The sequence below is a fragment of the Salvelinus alpinus genome, chromosome 8 (genome assembly GCF_045679555.1).
Source record: "Salvelinus alpinus chromosome 8, SLU_Salpinus.1, whole genome shotgun sequence".
Taxonomy (NCBI): domain Eukaryota; kingdom Metazoa; phylum Chordata; class Actinopteri; order Salmoniformes; family Salmonidae; genus Salvelinus; species Salvelinus alpinus.
In genome coordinates this window covers 33900365-33924884 of record NC_092093.1, presented here as the reverse complement: position 1 = coordinate 33924884, position 24520 = coordinate 33900365, and the positions used below count along the sequence as shown (strand labels likewise).

Genomic DNA, 24520 nt, shown 5'->3' with positions numbered 1-24520 from the left:
ATACTGTATATATTTATCTGGACGTAACATCATTTGTTATATATTATATCATGGAGCGAGTCCAGGAAAATGGCTCATTAGTACTGTCGTAGCAAAACACCCGTAACTGGAGTTATGTGATTGGTCAGGTAAAGCTTATGAATAAAAGGTGTGCGTTTCACTTGCCACATTCATGTCATGTCGGAAACTCTGAAATTTGCGACTTGCTTACTCTTTGTAGAAAGATGATACCCGAGTTTCCCACTTGGGAATGATCAGAATTAACCAATACGCAAATAACTTATGTTCATTTTAACTCTGAGTTTCCGACATGACGTGAACGGGCAACAGAGGCACATGAGGTGAGATGGCACTGAGTCATCATTATAACAAGCAAAGGGAAATGATAATCGCCTTTAAATGTGTGACTGTAGGAATCAGGTATATTTCTCCCAGATCTACAATATTCGTTGAAAGGCAATACTCACAGCTGTCTTCCTCTTCTGAGATGAGCTTCACCACATAACAGGCATAGATGAACCCAACAAGCTGCAAAAGAGAAATGAGGAAAGTTAAGTTAGTCTGCAGTTGTGACATTTTACAGTGAGAAAGTGACTAATTAGAATAGCACAATCAGTGGAGGAAACATAGATTTTTGGGTCCATGCCTTCAAGAGCTGCAGAGAGCTACAAAAGAATATTGGTGGGAAAATATGAGCCACCGGTGATACAAAATGGGAACAAGATAGAGATCAGAAGAGCATCTCCAAGTGGAAAACATTCTGTGTTGAGGAAACAGGTGTTAGCATCTAATCTAATACCATCTAACGCTATCTGTGCTGAGGGAACAGGTGTTAGTACAGCATATAATGCATCACTCTGCTCTAGGAAATGGGTCATATAGAGAGGAAGAGAGACGACAACAGAAAAAGAGAGAAAAAATAAACCTTGCATCGTCAATGGAAAAACATGGTTTAAGAGACATTCCACTTTTTTTTTTTTTTTTTAATGGTCGGGGGCTAATAATGTGGGTTTGGCGGTTCTTAATAAGTCTGTATTTAAAATGAGTCACCTAATATAATGATTAAGTGGATTAAGTGTAACAATAGAAATCCAGGCGAACATAGGAAATGTAATTGAAGGCTTATCCAAAGTACAACACAGTAGTATAGTACATATCCCTGCTCTAGGCACTAGGCACTAATACAACTCAGAACAACACAACCATATTACTCTCTTTCCCCGCTCTTCCTTAGGCCTGTAATTTCATAGACCAGCTATTGGAGGTCTCTGATTGGATTGCGCGATACAGATGCTGGGGGTCAGACTGAGGTCAGCGTGTAAGTGGAGAGGAATGGACATTCTCAATGTAACAGAGGATTCAGTTAGACAGGAGGCCATGCACGAGACAGCACTATCGATACCCATGTGGATAATGGGTGTGCCATCCTCATATTCAGGCGCTGTCTGGAGTCTAAGGGTCATGCTGGCATGCAACCAGCAGTGTGTGCATTGAGCTTCATCATAGTGGCCCCTACCATGATGGAGAGTTTAGCCAACATGGCTTTTTTAAATAATCTGTGTTTATCGTTTAATCAGATCATTTAACTAAATGCATAAAGACACAGTAAGCTATTTTGTATTTAATTTCTACCCCGCCCTGCCCGATAAACAGACACAGTTGTAAAACCACAGATTTAAAATTCCAGGAATATTTCAAGGTCTTGCCCTCATTTACTCTAAATAATGTGGCGCTCCCTTCCTCCCTCTCTCCCCCTGCTCTGTCTCTGTAGCTGGCTTCCTCCCCCGCGCCCCCTGCTCTGTCTCTGTAGCTGGCTTCCTCCCCCTCCTCTGTCTCTGTAGCTGGCTTCCTCCCCCTCTCCCCCTCCTCTGTCTCTGTAGCTGGCTTCCTCCCCCTGCTCTGTCTCTGTAGCTGGCTTCCTCCCCCTCTCCCCCTGCTCTGTCTCTGTAGCTGGCTTCCTCCCCCTCTCCCCCTGCTCTGTCTCTGTAGCTGGCTTCCTCCCCCTCTCCCCCTCCTCTGTCTCTGTAGCTGGCTGGGAGCACAGGCCAACACTCACACAGATGCAATACATCTCCAGACTGGGCCATTTGCATAATACTGTGCCCTGATGTGAAGGACACATGCCACACACGATCCGGGCCTCGCCACTCACACAATACACTGCACACTTTACCCATTAGGGGCACTGAGAAGGTGAGACAAAGGAGCTGTTTTTTGTTTGTCGCATGGGCGTTATTATCAGACAGAAACACAACACACACACACACACACACACACACACACACACACACACACACACACACACACACACACACACACACACACACACACACACACACACACACACACACACACACACACACACACACACACACACACACACACACACAAAGCTCCTCTGATTACCCAATGGCATCTCGTTTTGAACCGTGTCACAGGGCGTAAACCTAATTTGTCTCCTGTAAATAGAGGAGGGTATTCTTATGATAAAGGCTCCTTTATACACAAACCGTTCTATACCGTAGGAAATACCACTGTGACGATGACTCCCGATGGTAGGTTAAAATTAGATTCTATACATCTGAATAATACATGCAGAGTTACTGAGGAAACCATTAATAATTGAGAATAAGTCTGGGAGCATGATTGATCTCACCGCAAGTATTATGAAGCCGCGTCTCCTCAGAATAAACAAAGACACACAACACCGCCATTCTCTATTGTCTGGGTGGGAGTCAGACACACATCTCTACTACATAGCTTCATAACCATCACTTTCAAAAAGCAGCTTTGTCCAGTTGACTTTGAATATGACTGATTGCATTACTGTTCAAAGGCTGATTGAATCAGGAGCCTTACAAAACATAGTCTCCTATGTTGTGCAGCTGATAGCCACGACACTGAATAAGTGCCATGTTTTGCACGGGTGCGATAGCGATCGCATGTTGGCCTTATTATAGTTGGAGGGTGCTGTTGAACGCATGGATCACATGCACATCACTGCTCAAAGGTCAAGGAGTGCTGAGGCAGAGGACACTTTCAATCTATGTGCAGCACTTGTGAAATTCAACAGGCATGACAATGCAATGTACTGTAGTAGGAGAGTGGTTTCAAAACGGTCCCATTCATTCTGAATGCACCAATTCAGCCAGGGAGAAATTGACTAGAAACATTCTCCAGCATTAGAAATATATATTTTTTAAAAAGGGTTTCATTTTGGTTGTTAGAAATCAAAATCCTACTATGGCTATTGCATTTTGGAAACTAGATAAGGCCAGACAAAATTGATTCACTGTTTAACGGATTTCCCCCCCCAAAAAAAGTGAGGCAAGCGAGCGAAACAATAAATAAAAAAGGAATAAGGAATAACAGTACTTTACCACATTGTCCTAGGCTATATGGACATGAACATCAGGAGAAATATTCAATTTTAGACTGATTTTCAGATTATTATTATAAATACACAAATTAATATTAATGAACATTATTCACATAGGATGTATAATAGAATGCAATATTCATATCCAAACATTAATCGACTTAATTGTATAGCCTAATACATTCAAGAATGATTGACAATAAATAATTGTAATCAAATTAAAACGTTGATGCTAATAATGAGTTCATTACCTGAAGGCATCTCTATAGCCTAGGCGTCAACAAAATATGCATACATAGATGATTAGGCCTCTCATAGACCAGGCCTTGTAGAAAGAGGGTCAATCAAGTTAGGTCTGCCAAATTAATGTAGCACTGGAAAAAAAACATAAATCCAGCCACAGAGTACAATCTTTAATCATCATCTTTTTGTTTGTTTATAACATGCACAATTAGAAGCATCAATCCACAGTTGAAGTCAGAAGTTTACATACACCTTAGCCAAATACATTCCAACTCAGTTTTTCACAATTCTGACATTTAATCCTAGGAAAAATTCCCAGTCTTAGGTCAGTTAGGATCACCACGTTATTTTAAGAATGTGAAATGTCAGAATAATAGTAGAGAGAATGATTTCATTCAGCTTTTATTTCTTTCATCACATTCCCAGTGGGTCAGAAGTTAACAACTCAATTAATATTTGGTAGCATTGCCTTTAAATTGTTTAACTTGGGTCAAACGTTTCGGGTAGCCTTCCACAAGCTTCCCACAATAAGTTGGGTGAATTTTGGCCCATTCTTCCTGACAGAGCTGGTGTAACTGAGTCAGGTTTGTAGGCCTCCTTGTTCACACACACTTATTCAGTTCTGCCCACGCATTTTCTATGGGATTGAGGTCAGGGCTTTGTGATGGCCACTCTAATACCTTGACTTTGTTGTGGCAAAATGGCTTAAGGACAACTTTGGAAGTATGCTTGAGGTCATTGTCCATTTGGAAGACCCATTTGCGACCAAGCTTTAACTTCCTGACTGATGTCTTGAGATGTTGCTTCAATATATCTACATAATTTCCCTACCTCATGATGCCATCTATTTTGTGAAGTGCACCAGTCCCTCCTGCAGCAAAGCACATCCACAACATGATGCTGCCACCCCTGTGCGTCACGGTTGGGATGGTGTTCTTCGGCTTGCAAGCATCCCCCTTTTTCCTCCAAACATAACAATGGTCATAATGGCCAAACAGTGCTGTTTTTGTATCATCAGACCAGAGGACATTTCTCAAAAAAGTACGATCTTTGTCCCCATGTGCAATTGCAAACCGTAGTCTGACTTTTTTTATGGCGGTTTTGGAGCAGTGGCTTCTTCCTTGCTGAGCGGCCTTTCAGGTTATGTCGATATAGGACTCGTTTTACTGTGGATATAGATACTTTTGTACCTGTTTCCTCCAGCATCTTCACAAGGTCCTTTTTGCTGTTGTTCTGTGATTGATTTGCACTTTTCACACCAAAGTACGTTCATCTCCAGGAGACAGAAGGCGTCTCCGTCCTGAGCGGTATGACGGCTACGTGGTCCCATGGTGTTTATACCTGCGTACTATTGTTTATACAAATGAACGTGGTACCTTCAGGCGTATGGAAATTGCTCCCAAGGATGAATTAGACTTGTGGAGGTCTACAATTGTTTTCTTGGCTGATATCTTTTGATTTCCCCATGATGTCAAGCAAAGAGGCACTGAGTTTGAAGGTAGGCCTTGAAATATATCCACAGGTACACCTCCAATTGACTCAAATTATGTCAATTGGCCTATCAGAAGCTTCTAAAGCCATGACATCATTTTCTGGAATTTTCCAAGCTGTTTAAAGGCACAGTCAACTTAGTGTTTGTAAACTTCTGACCCACTGGAATTGTGATACAGTGAATTACAGTATAAGTGAAATAATCTGTCTGTAAAAAATTGTTGGAAAAATTGTATGTATACAGTTGTATACACAGTTGAAGTCGGAAGTTTACATACACTTAGGTTGGAGTCATTAAAAGTCATTTTTCAACCACTCCACAAATTTCTTGTTAACAATCTATAGTTTTGGCAAGTCAGGTAGGACATCTACTTTGTGCATGACACAAGTAATTTTTGTCTGTAAATTGTAAAATTAAAAAGTAAAATTGTCTGTAAACAATTGTTGGACAATTTTTCCAACAATTTTTTCCTCCCCTCAGCAGCTTCCACTGCTATACAAAGTCTACAGATGTGAGCATGCTACTGCATGTGTTGCAATCCTGGATATTGGCTTTTCACCTACCCCTGCATCTCACTTCCAACACCTCACATTTGACTATCTATAGTATTATAATCAGATATTTTACTTCACCCAACCATGTTAGAGATCGGCAGGGAAAACATAACTTCAAAGGTCCTTCATACAATTATTGATGTGGAGGACATTTCCCAGCTAACCTATTTCCTCATAAAAAGTGGACACAATCCTGTAGTTTAATCCATTTTCAGGTGCTGATGTGGCATCACTCAACCTATTTCTGTCTCAGTGTAGACTCCCATTTCAAACTGTGAGCGGCTCACTTTGTGCAAAAGGTAATTCACATGTCCTTGACTCCATCCTCCTGTGTTCCTTGGCTCGCTGCGGGTGACTTTGCTCCTTAACGTTTATAGACGGGGCAGAGCTGCGTACCATGCCAACAACTGGTTATTTGCAGCCACATCTCACGGCTTTCACCAGCAAACAGACTTTCAGTGGAACCTTAGCTTTTTACTGGGGTTGTATCCCCAGGAAATGGATGCAAGCTACAACACATCAAGGGCAAACATCTAAGTACATTGACTCCATTAAACCTTTTAAATAGGACAACTGCTGGCATACAGACCCTTGTAAAACCAGACCTGGCTCAGGGAAATGCTGATTGTATATATTTTGGGGCATTTACAGAGTACGCTAAAGGTTCAATGTGTGTTTTATTACTCATCACAATAAAGCCAAATGGCATTTCAGCAGTTCCTATAAAATGGTGCTTTCTGTTGGCCACATATCAGAGCGGTTGGGGGTAGATGCTGTGGATGGCAAGCTGATGCATCACTCTAAATGAGGTACTGCATACACTGTGGGTAATACTGCACAGGCAGGTTGAGGACAAGTGAAAGCCTCGCTGAAATGTTTCCCTAGTATTTAACCCCATACCGAGAAGAAAAAAGACTGGAGAACATTTGGAAAATGGGCCCTGAGCAATGTATTCAGGATTCATGATAATTCAATGATGGCAAAGCATCCCCCCTCACACATTCACAACCATCAAAGACAGTTTAATCTGCACAGTATGCAGTAAGAAAGAGGCGGCAGGTAGCCTAGTGGTTCGAGCGTTGGGCCAGTAACCCGAAAGGTTGCTGGATCAAATCCCCGAGCTGACAAGATAAAAATCTGCCACTGAACAAGGCAGTTAACCCACTGTTCCTGGTAGGCTGTCGTTGTAAATAAGAATTTGTTCTTAACTGACTTGCCTAGTTAAATAATTCTACTGTTATTCTAATGTAAGACTACACTCATTAGTGAATGTCTCCTGGTGTAACTTTTTATATATTGATACATCAGTGTATCATTGTTTGACAGTGAATTTTTGAATCCTTAAAACAATAAGATATCGAAGAATTCATGAGGTTCCATTTAATGTAGATAGAACTTTCAGACATTCAGCTGTGAGCTGAGACCATTCTTTCGGTGTAATTAAAATAAACTTCTGTGTCTTCAATAATCTGCCAACCTTAGAGCAGAAAGCAATTCAGTTCTCTTCATTCTAATCCTCCTTGGGCGACCTACCGGGCTCTTCATCTGAATTAGTCTCCCTGCAGAAGAAGGAGAGGCTCCACAGCAAAGACCTCCTGAGCTTGTGCTGTGTGAGTTCCACATTGACGTTGGTCTTGTTAGGTAGCTAAATTAACCGTTTACTTCCTTAATCATGGCCAAGGGCCAAGCTCATTGACTTCTCTATTGAGTCTTCGGCTGGTGGGCATCATTTTGTAAGAGGAGGGGAGGAAAAGTGGTCAAAGGAAAGATTTATATACTATAGGCTGTAGCGCAAATCATTGTACATAATGAAGGAGGAGAGCATCCTATTCCATATATAGTGCACTACTTTTGACCAGCCCCTGATCAAAAGTAATGGACTATAGGGAATATTGTGCCATTTGGGAAACAGACATACTCCTTTCCTAATTTGTGTGATTAGAAATGCATTTTGTAATCAATACGAGTGGTTCAATAATCAAACGCTTGTAATTGAAAAAGTGAAAATTCTAATGAGGATGCTAAAAATGGCAAACCTCTCCAATAAATTAGACAAATTTTCTTGCTGAATCATTAATGCTCTCAAACGAGTTTACTTCTTGAATCATTGGCCGCAGTTTGCCAGAAAGAGGATGACAGGATGAATAGAAAATAAACTTGCCTGAAAGAGTTTTGAGAAATTGAAACATGACATATTTTAAGTAAGAAGATATCTCACACACAAAGTAAGGAGAGATTCCATCAAACCAGATCAATCTGTCACAGTGCATACGTTCCAGGAGCCCTAAAATATTCACCTTTTTACTCTCAATGAAGCCTGACGGTAAGTACACATAGCTCTATGTGGCAGAAAATGTATCTTGCCCTGTACCCCAGACAAATCATAAGCCGAATGCGAAGCTCTGGAAAACTAACATAATGCAAATGAAAGTAAAATGACTAAGCAACAGGCAATCAATTTTAAGCCGCTAGATAAAAAATACATGAATATGAAGGATTATTCAACATTAGTCTGAATCTCTTGCCCAAACCTGGTAATGTAATTATGAAATATGCACATTTAGCAGAATCACTGAATGTTGAAAGAGTAGGTGGTTTAAACACATCAACTCTACTGAAAGGTCACATTTATTAAGTCATTCCCTAAAGAAATCATTGATAATGATCTTTAACAATATTATATGCCCTGTATGGCTACCCTGATATTTCTAGGGAATCCAAAGAGATAAATCAATGCATTGTACTGAGAGAGCTCTTTTGCTCCAGGATAGCTGTTGCATTGTCCCAGTGGTACCAAATGATCAGAAATGAGACAGAAGTCTTCTTTTCCTGTGAGAATACTGTGATTCTTCAAGGACATTCATCAGACCCAATTTTCCACTTTCACAATTGAGAAGGCACTTAACCATAGAGGAGAATGAGTCACTTTTTGACATAGCAATGTTACAGCACAATAAACACATGGGTGGTGCTTCCCTCCCACTCTCTTCTCTCCTCAAACACACAGAGATGGTTGTGAAGTGTTTGACCATTATTTCCCTCTTACAGTTTCCCATTTCCTTTATACTTCAGAGAGACATGTTTAAAGTCCCACCAGCCAGGCTAACATACCATGGCCAGATAGGATGGAATTGAGAAATCGCTTCCATTATCGCATATTTCTATTTGCTGTGCACTCCTGTTGACAAAGAGTCAAGATTGAAACGAGAACCCTTCGACTCTGTTCAATAGGCTGGTTACGTGACATGGTTGTTGCATGCATGTTGACTGACAGAAGGTTAAGGTGGAATGACCTTTACTGGGTTTGCACTGCTTGGTACACTACCCACACAGGAAAGGACTATTTGTTCTCACTGTCACCGGTCAGGGTTACAGGTATGGGTCTCGAGTAGACCATTAAAGGTACATTCCATATCCTTCTATCTATATTGATGCTGCTTCCACACATACCCACACACAACTACAGTATTAAATTGATGGAAGTGACCCAAGGTGGGTTAGCTGATGTGTTTTACCTCAGGCAAAGCATCTCAACATAGACAACTCTGCTTAATTGGTTCTGGTCTTATTGGCTAACCTTATTGGCTTTGCAGAGATACTTTCCTTCACTTGATAATCATTCATTATGTGGCCCTTAGCTCCCATATCCATTGTCCAGGGATTGATTGCTTGCTGTAAAAGCCAACTCTGAGCTAGGAGCATAATTGCTCTTTGTTTACTATAATGCATTCAGACATCTCCCCATTGATCTAGGCCAAAATACTGTTTGAATACCAAGCCGACCTAGCCTTTGTAATGTACTGAGCCCTGAGAGCCTTGAGTAGATGCTTGTTTTCTATTCTAAGCGTCAACTCTCCAAATTAATGGCAAGCCAGCTAATATCGCTCTGCCAAGAAGATGGTAAAGCTGATGGTAGTTTTGACCTCTATGCAAAGAGGGGAACGCAAACAAATCCTTTGCAAGGTAGTCGGGGATGCTCAATATACGCCTGACTATCAGTATATTTCTAATTGTGAAAGTCTGATGCACCCATGTGAAGCTTGATAGCTTTTATTTATAGATGTCCCATCTTTTCTCCTAAATATGAGGGTCATGGTGAAAAATTGGGAGGTCATAAGTCACTTGGTGTACGGCCTGCGTGACTTCCTGATAATTGGTTTTGTGACCTCCCAAAGCCCTCAAGGAGTGAGTAATGGCCATTTTATAACACGTCAGAGATATTTTCTTTCCCTGACGAGGCATAACGGATTGAAGTGAAAGGTGCCATCCTGACAAGCGCTGTGACACACAACGGGATTTAAAGATCAACACAGTGGGAAGAGAGGAGAGAAGGGTGGGAAGAGAGGAGATCGAAGAGAGAGCAGGACTTGTATTAGGCACTGGAGGGATAACACAGGAAGTGTGTGACAGAGGCAGGGTCAAATGCCGTCTTAACACTAGTCGAATATCTCAACATAATTCAACACATTATGAACATGTGTCAGCACACTGTCGTCGCCATTTTTCATACACCGAGGCTGTTTGCTCTTTAGCCAAACACAATATATACCTATTGTGACAGCGGAGAGCTTACAAATAATCTGGCCCTTGTCAAGACGTACGAGGCTGAGCTGAACGTCTCTACAGTGTATCCTACATGTCACAATGATAGACAGCTACTTCTTATTACTCTCACAATGTTGTGTCGTGACCGAGGCTGTAGGCTGCTACTAACACAGTGTCAGTGTGTCACTACAACGCTTTACCACGGACAAAACTTTGAGATTGAAAAATTGGATGGCAGTTGAGGTCTTTAAGACCAGTGTTTCTATGCATTTCAGACATCTTGTCTGTGTGGGGGGGGGGGTTGAAGCCACCATTTATTCAAATGACAGCCCCAGCCGCATCAGTGCAGCGCTAGCTCGCCCTTTTTGTCCACTGGTAACAATCACCTCAGTGGTGTGGAGGGAGACTGATCATCTCCAGCTCTGTGATATGGGGCGTCGTCGGCGTTGGGAGCAAAAGGCTCCCGCAATTAAAGCAGCTGAATGAAACACTGTGCTCGCAGCTCACAGGCTCGCATCAAGCGGCGTCCCATGTCGTTTCTGACATTTGAAAAATAGGCGCCCGCTTTCGCCCTCCCTCGCCGTTGATCTCGCTCTCGCTTTCGCTCTCTGGCTTATCAGATGAGATGCTCCGACACTTCAGAGATCCCGACAATATCAGCTCCCCTGTCACTCAACACAGGCCCACGCCGTTACTCATTCAGCCACAACAACAAGCCCATCTCACAGAGAGTGGAGAACGAAGAGACACACAGAGAAACAGGCTTCGAATAAGAAGAGAGACAGACATGGGGAAAGGGGCCTGAGATTGATACTGAAGCCTCTGTGATAACGTTGTGAGCCAGACTGACAGATGTCTCGTGAATGATTTGCCAAGCATGACTCTGTTTCAACACAACAATTAGTCTAAGATCGCAATTCCGTGCGGCCATGGTCTCCGTGTGCCTTTAGGGCCTAACATTTAATGAGGCCAATTGATTCACTTCCCTCAAGGTGTTGGCCACTGTCAAAACTGATCAATTTTATTACAGGGGCTAAGGCATTCACTATTCACAGAACTGATAGCTAAAGAAATGTCTTTCTATACATGCACAGGCGTGAAACACGTGTAGTCTTTGGCGAAGAAAAATTGATTGTCGAAAGAGGCGGAAATTGGAGAGAAGCACCTATCCTAGCTTAATGAATTGGATTCATCTATCAATGTGGACTTTGCTTTTTTGTTTAATTCGACATTGAAAGACTTGGATGAGGAAAAGCAAAGTGTTTTTTCCTTCGTTGGTGCATCAGAGGAGCAGATTCCTCCGCCATAACTGATACCTCCTCCAATCCTCTTAAAATTACTTCTGACCAAATTGGCTTAGTGTTTGCTTTATATTTCCCAGAGAGCCCAGTCACCGGGTCTTCAATAGTGATTTCTCTAAAGATACGCATCTTTCCAGTCTGTTATCTTCTTTGAACAATAGCCATTGAAATGAACATTGAAGGCAGTTGGAGAGTGTCACGTTGGTATAAAGGGATCGGGAGACAGGCGCAGGAATGCGTAATAGGGTTTTTTATTGACCCAAATTACAGCGTGCCATGTAAAGGCATGGGGACGAAGACCAAACAAATACGTATACAAAACACAGGGTTGAAACCCAAAACAAAAGAGCGAGGAGTACCTCGAGTAAATGCACCAGGGCGAGACCCGTAACATACACGCACACAATGATTCCACACGGGACGAAAACTGTAATCATCTGCACAATACAAATGGCAAGAAAGCCAAAACACAGTACAGGTACTCACACGACCAACGGACATTGTAACAATAATCGACAAGACAATGGTGAACAAAGGGCACACTTATACAATTACTAATCAATGGGAATAGGGACCAGGTGTGCATAATGACAGTTCCGGAGGGATCCGTGACAGTACCCCCCCCCCAAGGATGATCACAGGAACGCAGTGCGGGGTCGATCTGGACCCGATGCAGCTGCCGAAGTTGCGTCGTCGTCGGACGGACCAGTTGCGTCGGACGGACCGGTTGTGGCGGCGTCAGACGGGCCAGTTGCAGCTGCTGAAGTTGCGGCGCCCGGACGGACCAGTCACAGCGTCGTTGGACGGGCCATTCCCGCTCTCTCCCTTAATGGCCCATTATTCTGTCACGTTGGTATAAAGGGATCGGGAGACAGGTGCAGGAATGCGTAATAGGATTTTTATTTACCCAAATTACAGCGTGCCACGTAAAGGCACGGGAACGAAGACCAAACAAACACGTATACAAAACACAGGGTTGAAACCCAAACAAGAGCGAGGAGTACCTCGAATAAATAACACAAGCGCACAAACCCGTAATCATCTGCACAATACAAGTGGCACGACAGCCAAAACAACACAGCACAGGTACTCACAGGACCAACGGACATTGTAACAATAATCGACAGCCCAATGGAAACCAAAGGGCACACTTAAACAATTACAATCAGTGGGAATGGGGACCAGATGTGCATAATGACACAGTTCCAGAGGGATCCGTGACAGAGAGGTTCAGGTAGAAAATAGAAATGAATGTCTGAAGACAGACAGGGAGAGAGAGCAATTTTCATCCCATCATGACAGAAATGCCAAACAACAGGAAGATAAATGGAAATGAAAATGGTGGGATCATATGGCGACTAAAACACACAAGGTTTTCCCACTACTCCCATAATAGATCACAGCAGCAAAAGCAGAGATAACATTGTTTAAACACTCAGGGTTTATGATAATTCTCCCACTTCGTCAATAGGCTAAATTCAGAGAAGGGTAAATAATATCAGGAAGAGCTTCACCATTAACCAAGCAAAAACTACACAAAGGGGCTTTTCACAGTGCCTGAGTGATAGGTGAAAATAGGAAACTTGCGGTTATGCCGTGCGTCCCTTTAATCTTCTAGCTAATGGACCCGGGCCATAGCTCTTCTCTAAACAATTACACTCACATTCAAAGACCCACGCGGAATCCCTAACCAAGGAAAAAGCAATAGTACCTTCAGAGGGCACCATGTAATTAAACAAGGTGTGATTCATTACAAGTGTCATTGAAAATATTCTCATAAGCACATCACCATAGCGGTGTTAATAGTCTCATTTATTAAAGTGTATTCTGGCCCTGGGCACAGGATGCCTGTTGTGTGTCTGTACAGGCTGGAGGATGTGATGGAGGAGTGGAGGGGCTGTGGACTCCAACAGCTGTCTCCTCCAGTAAGAAAACATTATTCCTCCCAGTGTGTGTGTGTGTGTGTGTGTGTGTGTGTGTGTGTGTGTGTGTGTGTGTGTGTGTGTGTGTGTGTGTGTGTGTGTGTGTGTGTGTGTGTGTGTGTGTGTGTGTGTGTGTGTGTGTGTGTGTGTGTGTGTGTGTGTGTGTGTGTGTGTGTGTGTGTGTGTGTGAGTCTATGAGATGTCTTGCTGGATATGGGGGGCCTGGACACAATTGTAAAGCTAAGGTTTGACAGTAAGTGGTGCTAGCCAGGAGTTCAGCCTGCTACATATACTGCAGCCCTATGGCACCTGTCATCGGAGGCACCCGTCAATGGCAAAGTTGGCTCCTTTCTACAGACCGAGTCCTCTTACGACTCCATAGAGCTGTGACTTTACTGTATATAAATGTGCAACTTTTAGTAGCAGCAATACAGTAGCACTGGCACTGACTCTGACAGTTCATATCAGGGTTACTTCAATTACTTTCGCATTAAACCCTGTCCTTGTCCAAACACAGTCTGTGCACATGCTTTGAATAGAACAGTTAGTCATACCTTCATCATTCCTCATCAAACAGTTATGTTAGAGTGAACGTGGAAGCTCTTCTGATTCATGGCTCTCCTCGGGTCGACTGGCTGGCTGTTCTTGGAGAATCTGGCCCCGGGGCTCTGAGGCGTCAGCCATGCTACTGTGTACCGGACACAGCTCATTTAGCCGCTTATCCAGCCATACGAAATGGCCGCCTCTCTCTGTCCCCCCCCTCCCCCCCCTGTCCCCCAGGCTCTCCCCTGGACCGTGGTGGCGTGTGCTGTATCTCTGCTCTGTGGCTCTGTGCACTGCCTGGCCCTGACGCCACTGCACTCCTCTCCTCTGCTCTCTCCCAGTGTGAAGGAAGAACAGAGAAATCTGCCTGGCAACATATCAACGTCTTCCTGGCTGCATTCGTCATCTCCCAGAGGTTGACTGCAGATAATAACTGACAAGCAGCCATTCTTATAGACAAAAACAAATCATCACAGTAGCAACACCAGTGAAAAAGAGGTTGGATGGCATGAGACCTACACAGTATATGTCAGTGTACTGTACATTTTTATGGTTAACTGCGATGGCTTCTGTACAGTAACAGTAGGTGTGAGTTTTATTTCCCACTATGGGAGAGTGCGCTGTGGCTCTTCTCATCTAGTGTTGCGTCACACTAATAGGTTCATGCAGCAGACGATGGTGCAAAGCAACATGGCTGGACCTCGCCACGGTACGGTGCTGAAGGTGAGACGGAGGACGTTAATCACCTAGCGTGTTAACCATAATCAGTGGTTCAACTCCCACACAGAGCTGTGATTACACTCCCAGAGCAACCTTACCTACCACAGCATGATGCACCACTGTGCTGCCGAGATGAATTTACCCCACAAGGAACCCAATCAAGAATGTCTTAACTGATATTTTTCCCACCGACTAGCTCAGAACATTAACACATTCTCCATAGATAATGACATCCTATGGTGGTGGGAACAGAGTGTAATTGCAGATGGGATGTGGCAAAAGAACAGTGAGACATCACAGTTTCGGGCCGAACCTCACAACCCTAGAGCTGAAAATACCATATGGTCCCTCAGCTAAGTGCCACCTAGCCCAACAGTCTCATGTTGACAGTGTCACGGTGACCCCACTGCAAACTGCTTGGGCTATCTTTATTACACTACTTTGGTAAAGGGTCACTGCGCCAATTAACATCTTATTTATCTACCGTAGCTACTTGCCTGCCTGTCTGATGTGGACAGCAAAACAAAGACAGCTTCACTCAGACAACAAAGACAGGGAGGAGAGGGGAGGAGTAACATCGAAAGATCCTCCAGTGATTTCAACCCTTCCTCAGTCCCATCCAAGGCAGGCTTCTTAGTACGACGCACTATTTAATTACTTTGAGACGGAGGCTTCCTTATGGCGTAATGACGCGTACAGCCATACTACTGTCTGGGCTGGTTGTAAATGAACGGATGAGGCCCCTACATCAATTCTCCGCTTTGAGAGAAACCTCATTAACAGAAGGTGCTGCTCTGTTGCTCTGACGCCAGAAAAGAGAGCAGCAGAATAACAGTGAGACTTAGGGAACGTCCTCTGTCGGAGCCAAGGAAGCTGCCTAAAAAAGAAGTTGGTGGGTGCGTGGATGACAGGGAAAATGCTTCCTCTGTAATCCTTATAATTATCTCTTTATTGTCGTCATTGTGGTTCATACAAGGAGGCTCTTTCACTGCGGCCCATTTTCATAGATATTACTGAATTAGATTAACCTCCCAGGTTATTTTCATTAATACATAAGAGATAAGAAATTGTTACTTGGGTACTTTGTACCCTATCAAATGACTGTACTTCAATGAAAGAAGAGGGACAACCAAAAGTTGTGGATCAATTGTGTTCTTGTCTGGCAGAGGGGGAAGGAGAGAATAGGAGAGGAGGAGAAGAGAGAGGGCGGTTGTCTGCGCAGTTAACAGATCAAAGAGCCACTCATTCATTTTGGGGGAAAGATAATGAACCAGTCATTTCTTTCCCTGAGATTCTCATGTGAGGAAACAAAAGCCATTCATTATCCATTAAAGAGGTGCTGGGGAAAATTGACATTGTTGGCTCGTGCTGCCAGACACAATTAAACAGTCTTCCATCCACGTCGAACGTCTGAGATAGGAAAAGTGTGTTTGGGATGCAATTGTGCCTCTGAATGTTTCTTAGCCCAATTATGATGTCCGTCGCGAAGACTTCCAGTGCAACGCAAAGCCGCTTACAGAGGGTACTCCGCTTGAATGGAGTATCGGAGGTAATTTAGCAAATTGATTCTAGATTCAGCCCAATGCTTTCCACTAAGCTACGCAAAGACAACAGCAGCCGGAAGCTTACAATAAAAATGTATTAGGGCAGCATGGCACGGTTATTATGGGAATACCGGAATGTGTAATGCTGTGGTATTGTTTCTAGCTCCATGGTTTGTATAGTGTCCAGTAGATACTGGACACTGTGGCCAGGTCTGCAGATTGAATGGCTGTAGACTTTGGCTCACAGCCATCAGTCATAATGACAAAGCACGACAGACCACTTCCCAAATGCCTCCACTACAGAAGCTAGTGCTCTGAACCACTCAGGTCCAGGTTTTACTTTATATAACAGTACATAACAGACTTTGGACATTCGCTTTGACATAAAACTTTTAATGGATTTGGTCTCTCTCCAAGCATATTTTAGCCTTTGAAATGAAAAGGTGCAGCGACTCTCATTTTATCCTCACAGAAACTTGTTTCTAGTCTTTGCAAAAGTGATGTCGGCAACATTAAAAGATGGCACCTAAATATCAGAAAGAAGTATCAAACCATTGTATTATTATTGGGCTCCATGCATGCTGTGTAGTAATGAAGAAGCCCTCTAAACCCCCCTCCCCCCGGTCATGCAGCTCAAAGGTTTTGCTGACACCGACACCCGTCTAGTCCCCTTCGATGTTTCAGGGAGAACTTAATTCAATCATTGTCATATTGATCCTGGCACCCAACATTCTCTTGACACCATGCTACTGAACCAGCTCCTGTGTTTAGGAGACTAAGCGTTGTTGAACTTGCAATAATTCCAATCATTTTCTACATAATATCTGACAGGCTCTAAGCATATTTCTCACTGGTGTTTGGAATTGTGTTTATGTATCTATTCTACTGTACTGCAAGAGAGACTCGCTGAACGTGTGATGGAATATACTGTAGACTCGATGTACAAACCTTGTTTGATGTGAGTGCAATAGTCCCTACAGTAGACAGATCATACAATGCACTAAAGGGAACAATGATCATCCACCATCTCACGATTGTTTTCAATCAAAAACCATGTAAGTGTTCGGTTTATGACTGAAACGTTTCCAATGTGCAGAGTAAAATACATTGAGATGCGTATAAACCTGAGAAGTAGCCCTGAAATCGAATCCAAAATAGGTTGCACAGTGTCTGACAGAGTTAATGGATAGTTCTAACTCCAGGCAGGTAAAGTATCGGGTGGTTGTCTTTCACACACTGGCTGGAGAGAATGTGTTCTCCTGGGATCTATCTATGTGGAACCCTCGACATGATCATTGACACAGCAACAACACCCTGCTTGGTTACATCAACATTCCCATAATTACACTCCATACATTAAGTCATTGCGAAATATCCTGGTGCGTTGTGGGAATCTCCTGCTCACATTGAGAAACTGAGGACTATAATTACAAGTGGCGGGAGCGAGAGAGGGAAAGAAAGATACACTGGGGACAGTTTCCCCTACACACACACACACACACACACTACATAAGCTCACACACAGAAAACACACACACACACACACGGATATTGACGCCACACACACGCACACGCACACACACACTCTGGAGGAGAATGGAGGGAAAACCAATCGTCAATAAGGGAATTGCGTTTCCTCTGCCACCCTCTGGGATGGCCCACTGCCAAGCCACTAAAAGCTGCTGCCAGGCCTAAGCCTGCACTTTTAGAAAGATGAAGAGTTGTTTTTCCCGTTGACAATTGTCTGCCTTATAATATTGCTGCAAGGCCATTAGTCACTACAGTAGTAGGCAGCTAGTAATACGAGACAAAATAATGTGTGTTTCACATCTCATTGGCATGTCTCAGCATTGATGACTGTGCACAGGCATACGATTAACTTCTTCATCCATTACCTCATATCACAGACAGACAGCCTCACTAAACTGAAAACAATATGAAAATGTCTGTGCAAAATATCGTGGTTCACCGGGGTATCATCATCATAGCCCAAATATAAAAGCCTCTTCATGTGAAACAAGGTCAGTGTACAGTCTTCCAACTCCAACAAAAAGAGTCCCACATGCCCAGAGCCTAGGCTCCATCCCGTTCCCCTGCTGAGATGAGAGGGAGTGTAGCGGGTAGACTAGCAGCCAGACTAGGTCTACATACGGGTAACTGCCAAAATAAAGGAAACACTTGAGTAAATGAGGGATACTAAGTATTTTGAAAGCAGGTTCTTTCTCACAGGTGTGGTTCCTGAGTTAATTAAGCAATTAACATCCCATCATGCTTAGGGTCATGTATAAAAATGCCCAGTTGCCCATTATTTTGGCTACCATGGTTAGAAGAAGAGATCTCAGTAACTTTGAAAGAGGGGTCTCAAAGGAGCATAGGGGGTTTAAAGGGAGTGTGTGTGTCTCAGTCACCAGATCTCAACCCAATTGAACACTTATGGGAGATTCTAGAGCCGCGCAGCGTTTTACACCACCATCAACAAAACACCAAATGATGGAACTTCACGTGGAAGAATCGTGTCGTATCCCTCCAACAGAGTTCCAGACACTTGTAGAATCTATGCCAAGGTGCATTGAAGCTGTTCTGGTGGCCTACTATACTTACAGAGGCCTAATATACTTACAGAGGTCTACTATACTTACAGAGGTCTACTATACTTACAGAGGTCTACTATACTTACAGAGGTCTACTATACTTACAGAGGTCTACTATACTTACAGAGGCCTAATATACTTACAGAGGTCTACTATACTTACAGAGGTCTACTATACTTACAAAGGCCTACTATACCTACCGAGGTCTACTATACTTACAGAGGTCTACTATACCTACAGAGGTCTACTATACTTACAGAGGTCTACTATACCTACAGAGGTCTACTATACTTACAGAGGTCTACTATACTTACAGAGGTCTACTATACGTACAGATGCCTACTATACTTACAGAGGTCTACTATACCTACAGAGGTCTACTATACCTACAGAGGTCTACTATACCTACAGAGGCCTACTATACTTACAGAGGTCTACTATACCTACAGAGGTCTACTATACCTACAGAGGTCTACTATACTTACAGAGGTATACTATACTTACAGAGGTCTACTATACTTAGAGATGCCTAGTATACTTACAGAGGTCTACTATACGTACAGAGGTCTACTATACTTACAGCCAGAAGGATCTGCAGGGAACTGTGGGCCACCTCCACATACTGGTACTCCAGCAGACAACCTGCGATGCTGATGTAGCGGTGGTCCTCCGGGGCCCAGGACGGAGGGGGGGTGACCGGGGTCACCCTGCAGCCTGGACCGTTCTCCATCCACCAGGACCGGTGCATGGACATGTTGAAGGTCATGATCAGGTCACTGTCCTGCTGGCAGAAAGGAGAGAGGGGGGGGGGGGGGTGAAATACCGTATATATAGGTACTACTGTACTGTAGATCAGGTGTTTATGTGGAAAGGGGACAACATTAATATTGAGGTGACATTCATATTGAAATATTTGATATAGAAATGCTAGATAGTTGAGTACGTTTTGAGTATATCTACAATGGATTTTCTGTTGTAGGTGTTCAGCTACTACCGATGCCTTCCCCAGCCATAACGGAGTCAGTGCAATTACATGCTCAAGCTTAAGCACGATTACACCTCAGTCAGTCTGGCAGTGATTTAACAACGTAGGTCAAACACCCAGCGCTCCACAATATTCTAATCAAGCTAAAATGTGTTCGTTGGCATGGAACAATGCCTAAAAGGGTGAAAAACCTCCCCTCTGTGACTTCTCTACGCTACCACTTCCCAACTCTTTAAAAAGGCTGCATTGCCTACAGGAGATTGAGATTCTAATTTAATGCAATGTGTATTTTACTTTCATTAATAAGCCTATTACGACATTTGTTTTAAAGAATCATCTATCATTCTAGAGTGGAAAAAGCATTGAGCTAGTGTTGCTTTGGTAATGTTCTCAGTTAAGTTAAAAGCTTTGCTTAACATTTCGCAACACAATTATTTATTCTGCCTCTTTCCCGGCATTTCGGGAAGGCTATTAATTCTGAGCAGAACAAGAGTACACAGAGAGTAAAACTGAGCCAACATGCATTCAGCTTTTGCATGCCATTAATTCTACAATCAAGTGACGGAAGAAAGGGCTATTAGGGATCGGGGTTTTCTGTGCCATTTCCAGTGCTAGCAATCCAAACTCCGGTATACAAAAAGTAATTGTGAAACCCCGGGTCATTTGAGTCATCAAGCAGAGGATAATTCGAGTTGGTACTGAGAGAGAAGTGTGCGTGCACACATCCTTAAGCTAGAACGAATGAAGAGAGAATAAAACGTTGACAAAATCCATCCCAGAAATGGTCCTACTAGCTCTCAAACCTCTACCCTGTTCTCACACCTACGAACACATGACTGAATATATTCGATGCACACATTATCAGCCTGTGCTAAACTCTCCCTAAAGACCTGCATTTTGACATTTCAACTCACATTTAAGAGCACTGCTTAAATCAGACAAGTGTGCCTTCCAGCCCTAGCTGTAGTATGCCCGCTCTGCAGTGTATCAGTTATTTTAGCATAAAACCTTGGTATTTGGCATTGAGACAAACATTCCCTCTCACTTACAAAACCAAGTAACACCACCCAATTTACTTTCATCCTACCAACACTTGTCAACCAGCTCCCACTTTTCTTCTCTCCTGCAGAAGGGAATGAGTCATCTGGGGGATTGGTGTCAGTGGCATTATTGCCTGTTGTTTAAAGGCCATATCAAGATCTATCACTCCTCTGCCTCAACAAATGGCGCCAGTGTTTGTCCACAGCAGGATGTGGGTGTTGTGGTAAACTGCTTTTAATTCATCTTGAAATACGCATCAGTGGGAGACGTTTGGCTGGAGCCTTGCCAAACAGCAAACCCACAGCATCTTTTTTTTTATCTGCCTGTTTGTCTCATTGAGGAGTGGGTATTGATGCAACAGCCTCTCTAATACAATCAGAAACTCAAGGCCTTATCCGGTAGGTCTAGTGCCAGACTGCTCAACTATTTCAGATTGTAATTACATTAAAACCCACATAATGGACAAACAAATACATGAAAGAAATGCTTGTAACTTACAGAGTACCTGACCTGTGATAGAACAACAGCCTGCTCTAACGTGCAATCTTATGTACAGTCGTCCTAAACACGTTAGCTGGACTAGCACACCTCTGCCTGTCCCCTAGCACCGAGAGCGGACCGGCTCGGTGCCTCATGCCGTATGACAGGTGTGTTCTCATGCCTCCTCGTATGAAGACAGACAAGTGGAACATAAAGACTGTTAGACGTGAATAGAAAGAGATGGGGGGGGGGGGGGGCAGGTTGCAGCTGTCTACCTCTCCGTGTCTCCCTGCCTCTGTATCTGCTGTAATGAATGTCAGTCGTGTGGATGAACAACATCCATCATCAGTCAAATTGATAGAATAGAATGAGTGATGAGTGTTCAGCTCAGCTCATCACTGTTCCATATGCAGTAATACAGGGCTGCCTTCCTTACTAGCAGCCAAACACCTATCCACTACCCTCTGACTGACTGGCAGTGTGGTTCAGCATCATTTGGAACCAGTACAAGGACAGCGTGAGAGTTGGGTGTCACTGAGAGTTGACCGGTTGTTATTACTCCTCCTAAATAGTAAGGTGATGATGACTGGGCTTTTCCCAACGGTTGTTGTCCATAGTTGATGACTGCAAAAGGATAGGCTAACACATCCCTGACAACAAAGTAGAAGAAACTAAGTCGCCAGAGGATACAAAAAGGTGGAATAATTGAGAAACAGTCATATGCAGTATCTGTCTTACATCTGAAAAGAACAAAGAAAAGTATTACAGGAGTTGCACGGAGGCTTTACTTTGCTCTCTACGTCCCCGTGGGTTCCATTTTTAGGGCTTTGTACTGTCTTGCTGTTTCATCAGCCAGAGAATCCTTCGAAAAACTGAATGAATTCAATTCAAATTGGCTACAACCTTTCGAATATTACATTGATTGAGCATTAAAAAGCACTGACACTACAAAGGCCTACAAATTGGATGGGTACACTTTTATGAGAGTGGCATTTGAGTGAGTTATTCTGTAGATATATTTTAGACACCACCAGTACATTCCTGCAACACTACTTTCAAGGTCTAAAAAAATATATGCTTGGGGGGATTTGGTTGTTTGAACACAAAAGATGGACAGTCACACTGTTAAGCACAACAGCCAGCTATGAAAGAGACCCAGATGTTCCACTTTAAAGGAGTAGGAACATCTCTCATTCTTTCCATGGTAGCAGGGGTGCAAAATTCCCTGCAGTGCACAGGAAGAGATCAAGAGAGCAGCTTTTCTGTATTTAAAGACTTCAATCCAAAATCTAGAGGAGTTTAACTGGAAGACTGTTCTGACAACACTAACAGGAAGGAAGAGTGGCCTCTCTCTCCTTTCACAATATGCTGATCTACAGTTGAATGCCTATCGAAGTGTGCATTCAAATACCACTAAACAATCCTGGGTGTGTCTTTGAATTTAATTCCTTGTACTCGTGGAAGTATGCCGAGGCAAGTGCTACACGGTGCTTAGTATGCTTTCTGTAGGAATGTTAGAGGGGTGACTGTAATCAGAACTGGAGAATGACATTGAGAGAAAGCAATCTGAAGGTATTTGGAAAGGATCAAGATCAATACCTATCATCAGCGAACGAGTTGAAGAATTCAGACTGGTATTTTCAGTATTTTCTTGGAATTTCCTTTGACAAGTACATGCTGAACCAATGGCTGATTACTACGACTAGGCTGATTGTGCAAGTGTATGTGGTACAAGGAGAACCAACAGAATACACTCAATTAGATTGGGAAATAATTGTCTTGCTAAGCAACAGAATACTTGTGTTTCCTACCGATTAAAATGAGTCATATTCAGAGAAAGTTGATATTTAAAACAAAATACTCTTAGTAGGTGTCAAGTGGCTTTCACGCAACATTAATTGCACCATGGGAAAGACGCATTAGTTCAGTGTGAACTTTAAGAATACTGAGGCTTGGTGGCTAATGAGGATGGAATAGCGAAGTGTCCTGTGTCCACAGACACACTTAAAGCAGAGCTACACACACACACACACTGTCAAACATCTTACATTATTATAAACACTATCCAAGGAACCCAGATATCCTTTAATAACCTCCCATAACACAAAATGAAGGAGACCAAACTAACATGTAGTTACATTACTTGACATATAATTTAGTGGGGTGGCAGGTAGCCTAGTAGTTAGAGCGGTGGGCCAGTAACTGAAAGGTTGCTGGATCAAATCCCTGAGCTGACAAGGTCAAATTCTGTTGTTCTGCCCCTGAACCAGGAAGTTAAGCCATTGTTCCCCAGTTGGCCATCATTGTAAATAAGAATTTGTTCTTAACTGACTTGCCTAGTTAAATAATGATTAATTCAAAAAAATAGTGGCTGGTGATTTTAATGCAGGAAAACTGAAATCCATTTCACCTCATTTCTACCACACACAGAGACGGATACAAAGCTCTCCCCCGCCCTCCATTTGGCAAATCGGACCATAACTCTGATTCCTGCTTACAAGCAAAAACTCAAAACAGGAAGTACCAGTGGCACGCTCAACATGGAAGTGGTACGAAGAAGTGGATGTTTCGCTAGCACAGACTGGAATATGTTCCGGGATTAATCCGATGGCATTGAGGAGTTGTCCCCACAGTGACCATAGGTACATATCCCAACCAGAAGCTGTGGATTACAGGCAACATCCGCACTAATCCGAATGCTTATAAGAAATCACGCAACCCCCCCGACGAACAATCAGACAGCCAAAGCGTCAATATGACGCGTTCCGGACGACTGTATGATCACGCTCTCCGTAGCCGATGTGAGTGAGAACTTTAAACAGGTTAACATTCACAGAAGGATTACCAGGACGAGTGCTCAGAGCATGCGCTGACAAGCTGGCCTCTCTCTGACTCAGTCTGTAATACCTACAGTACATGTTTCAAGCAAACCACCATAATCCATGTGCCTAAGAACGCCAAGGTAACCTGTCTAAATGACTACCGCCCCATAACACTCATATCTATAGCCATGAAAGGCTGGTCATGGCTCATATCAACACCATAATCCCAGAAACCCTGGACACACTCCAATTCACATATCGCCTCAACAGATCCACAGATGGCGCAATCTCTATTGCACTTCACACTGCCCTCTACCACCTGGATAAAAGGAACACCTACGTGAGAATGCTGTTCATT

The 24520-nt window shown here is 43.2% G+C and overlaps 1 protein-coding gene across 3 annotated transcripts in view; it reads right to left on the bottom strand.

The window, feature by feature from the left end:
* nkain2 (sodium/potassium transporting ATPase interacting 2) overlaps positions 1-24520 on the bottom strand; it is a 177436-nt gene that overhangs the window by 15314 nt on the left and 137602 nt on the right. For 2 of the 3 annotated variants that reach the window (XM_071413596.1, XM_071413594.1), the window contains exons 4-5: positions 19415-19618; positions 468-528 (exon numbers count right to left, since the gene is read on the bottom strand). In XM_071413596.1, coding sequence (XP_071269697.1) covers positions 468-528; positions 19415-19618 — 265 coding nt within the window. The remainder of the gene's footprint in view (positions 1-467; positions 529-19414; positions 19619-24520) is intronic. The other variant, XM_071413595.1, reaches the window with a different exon arrangement.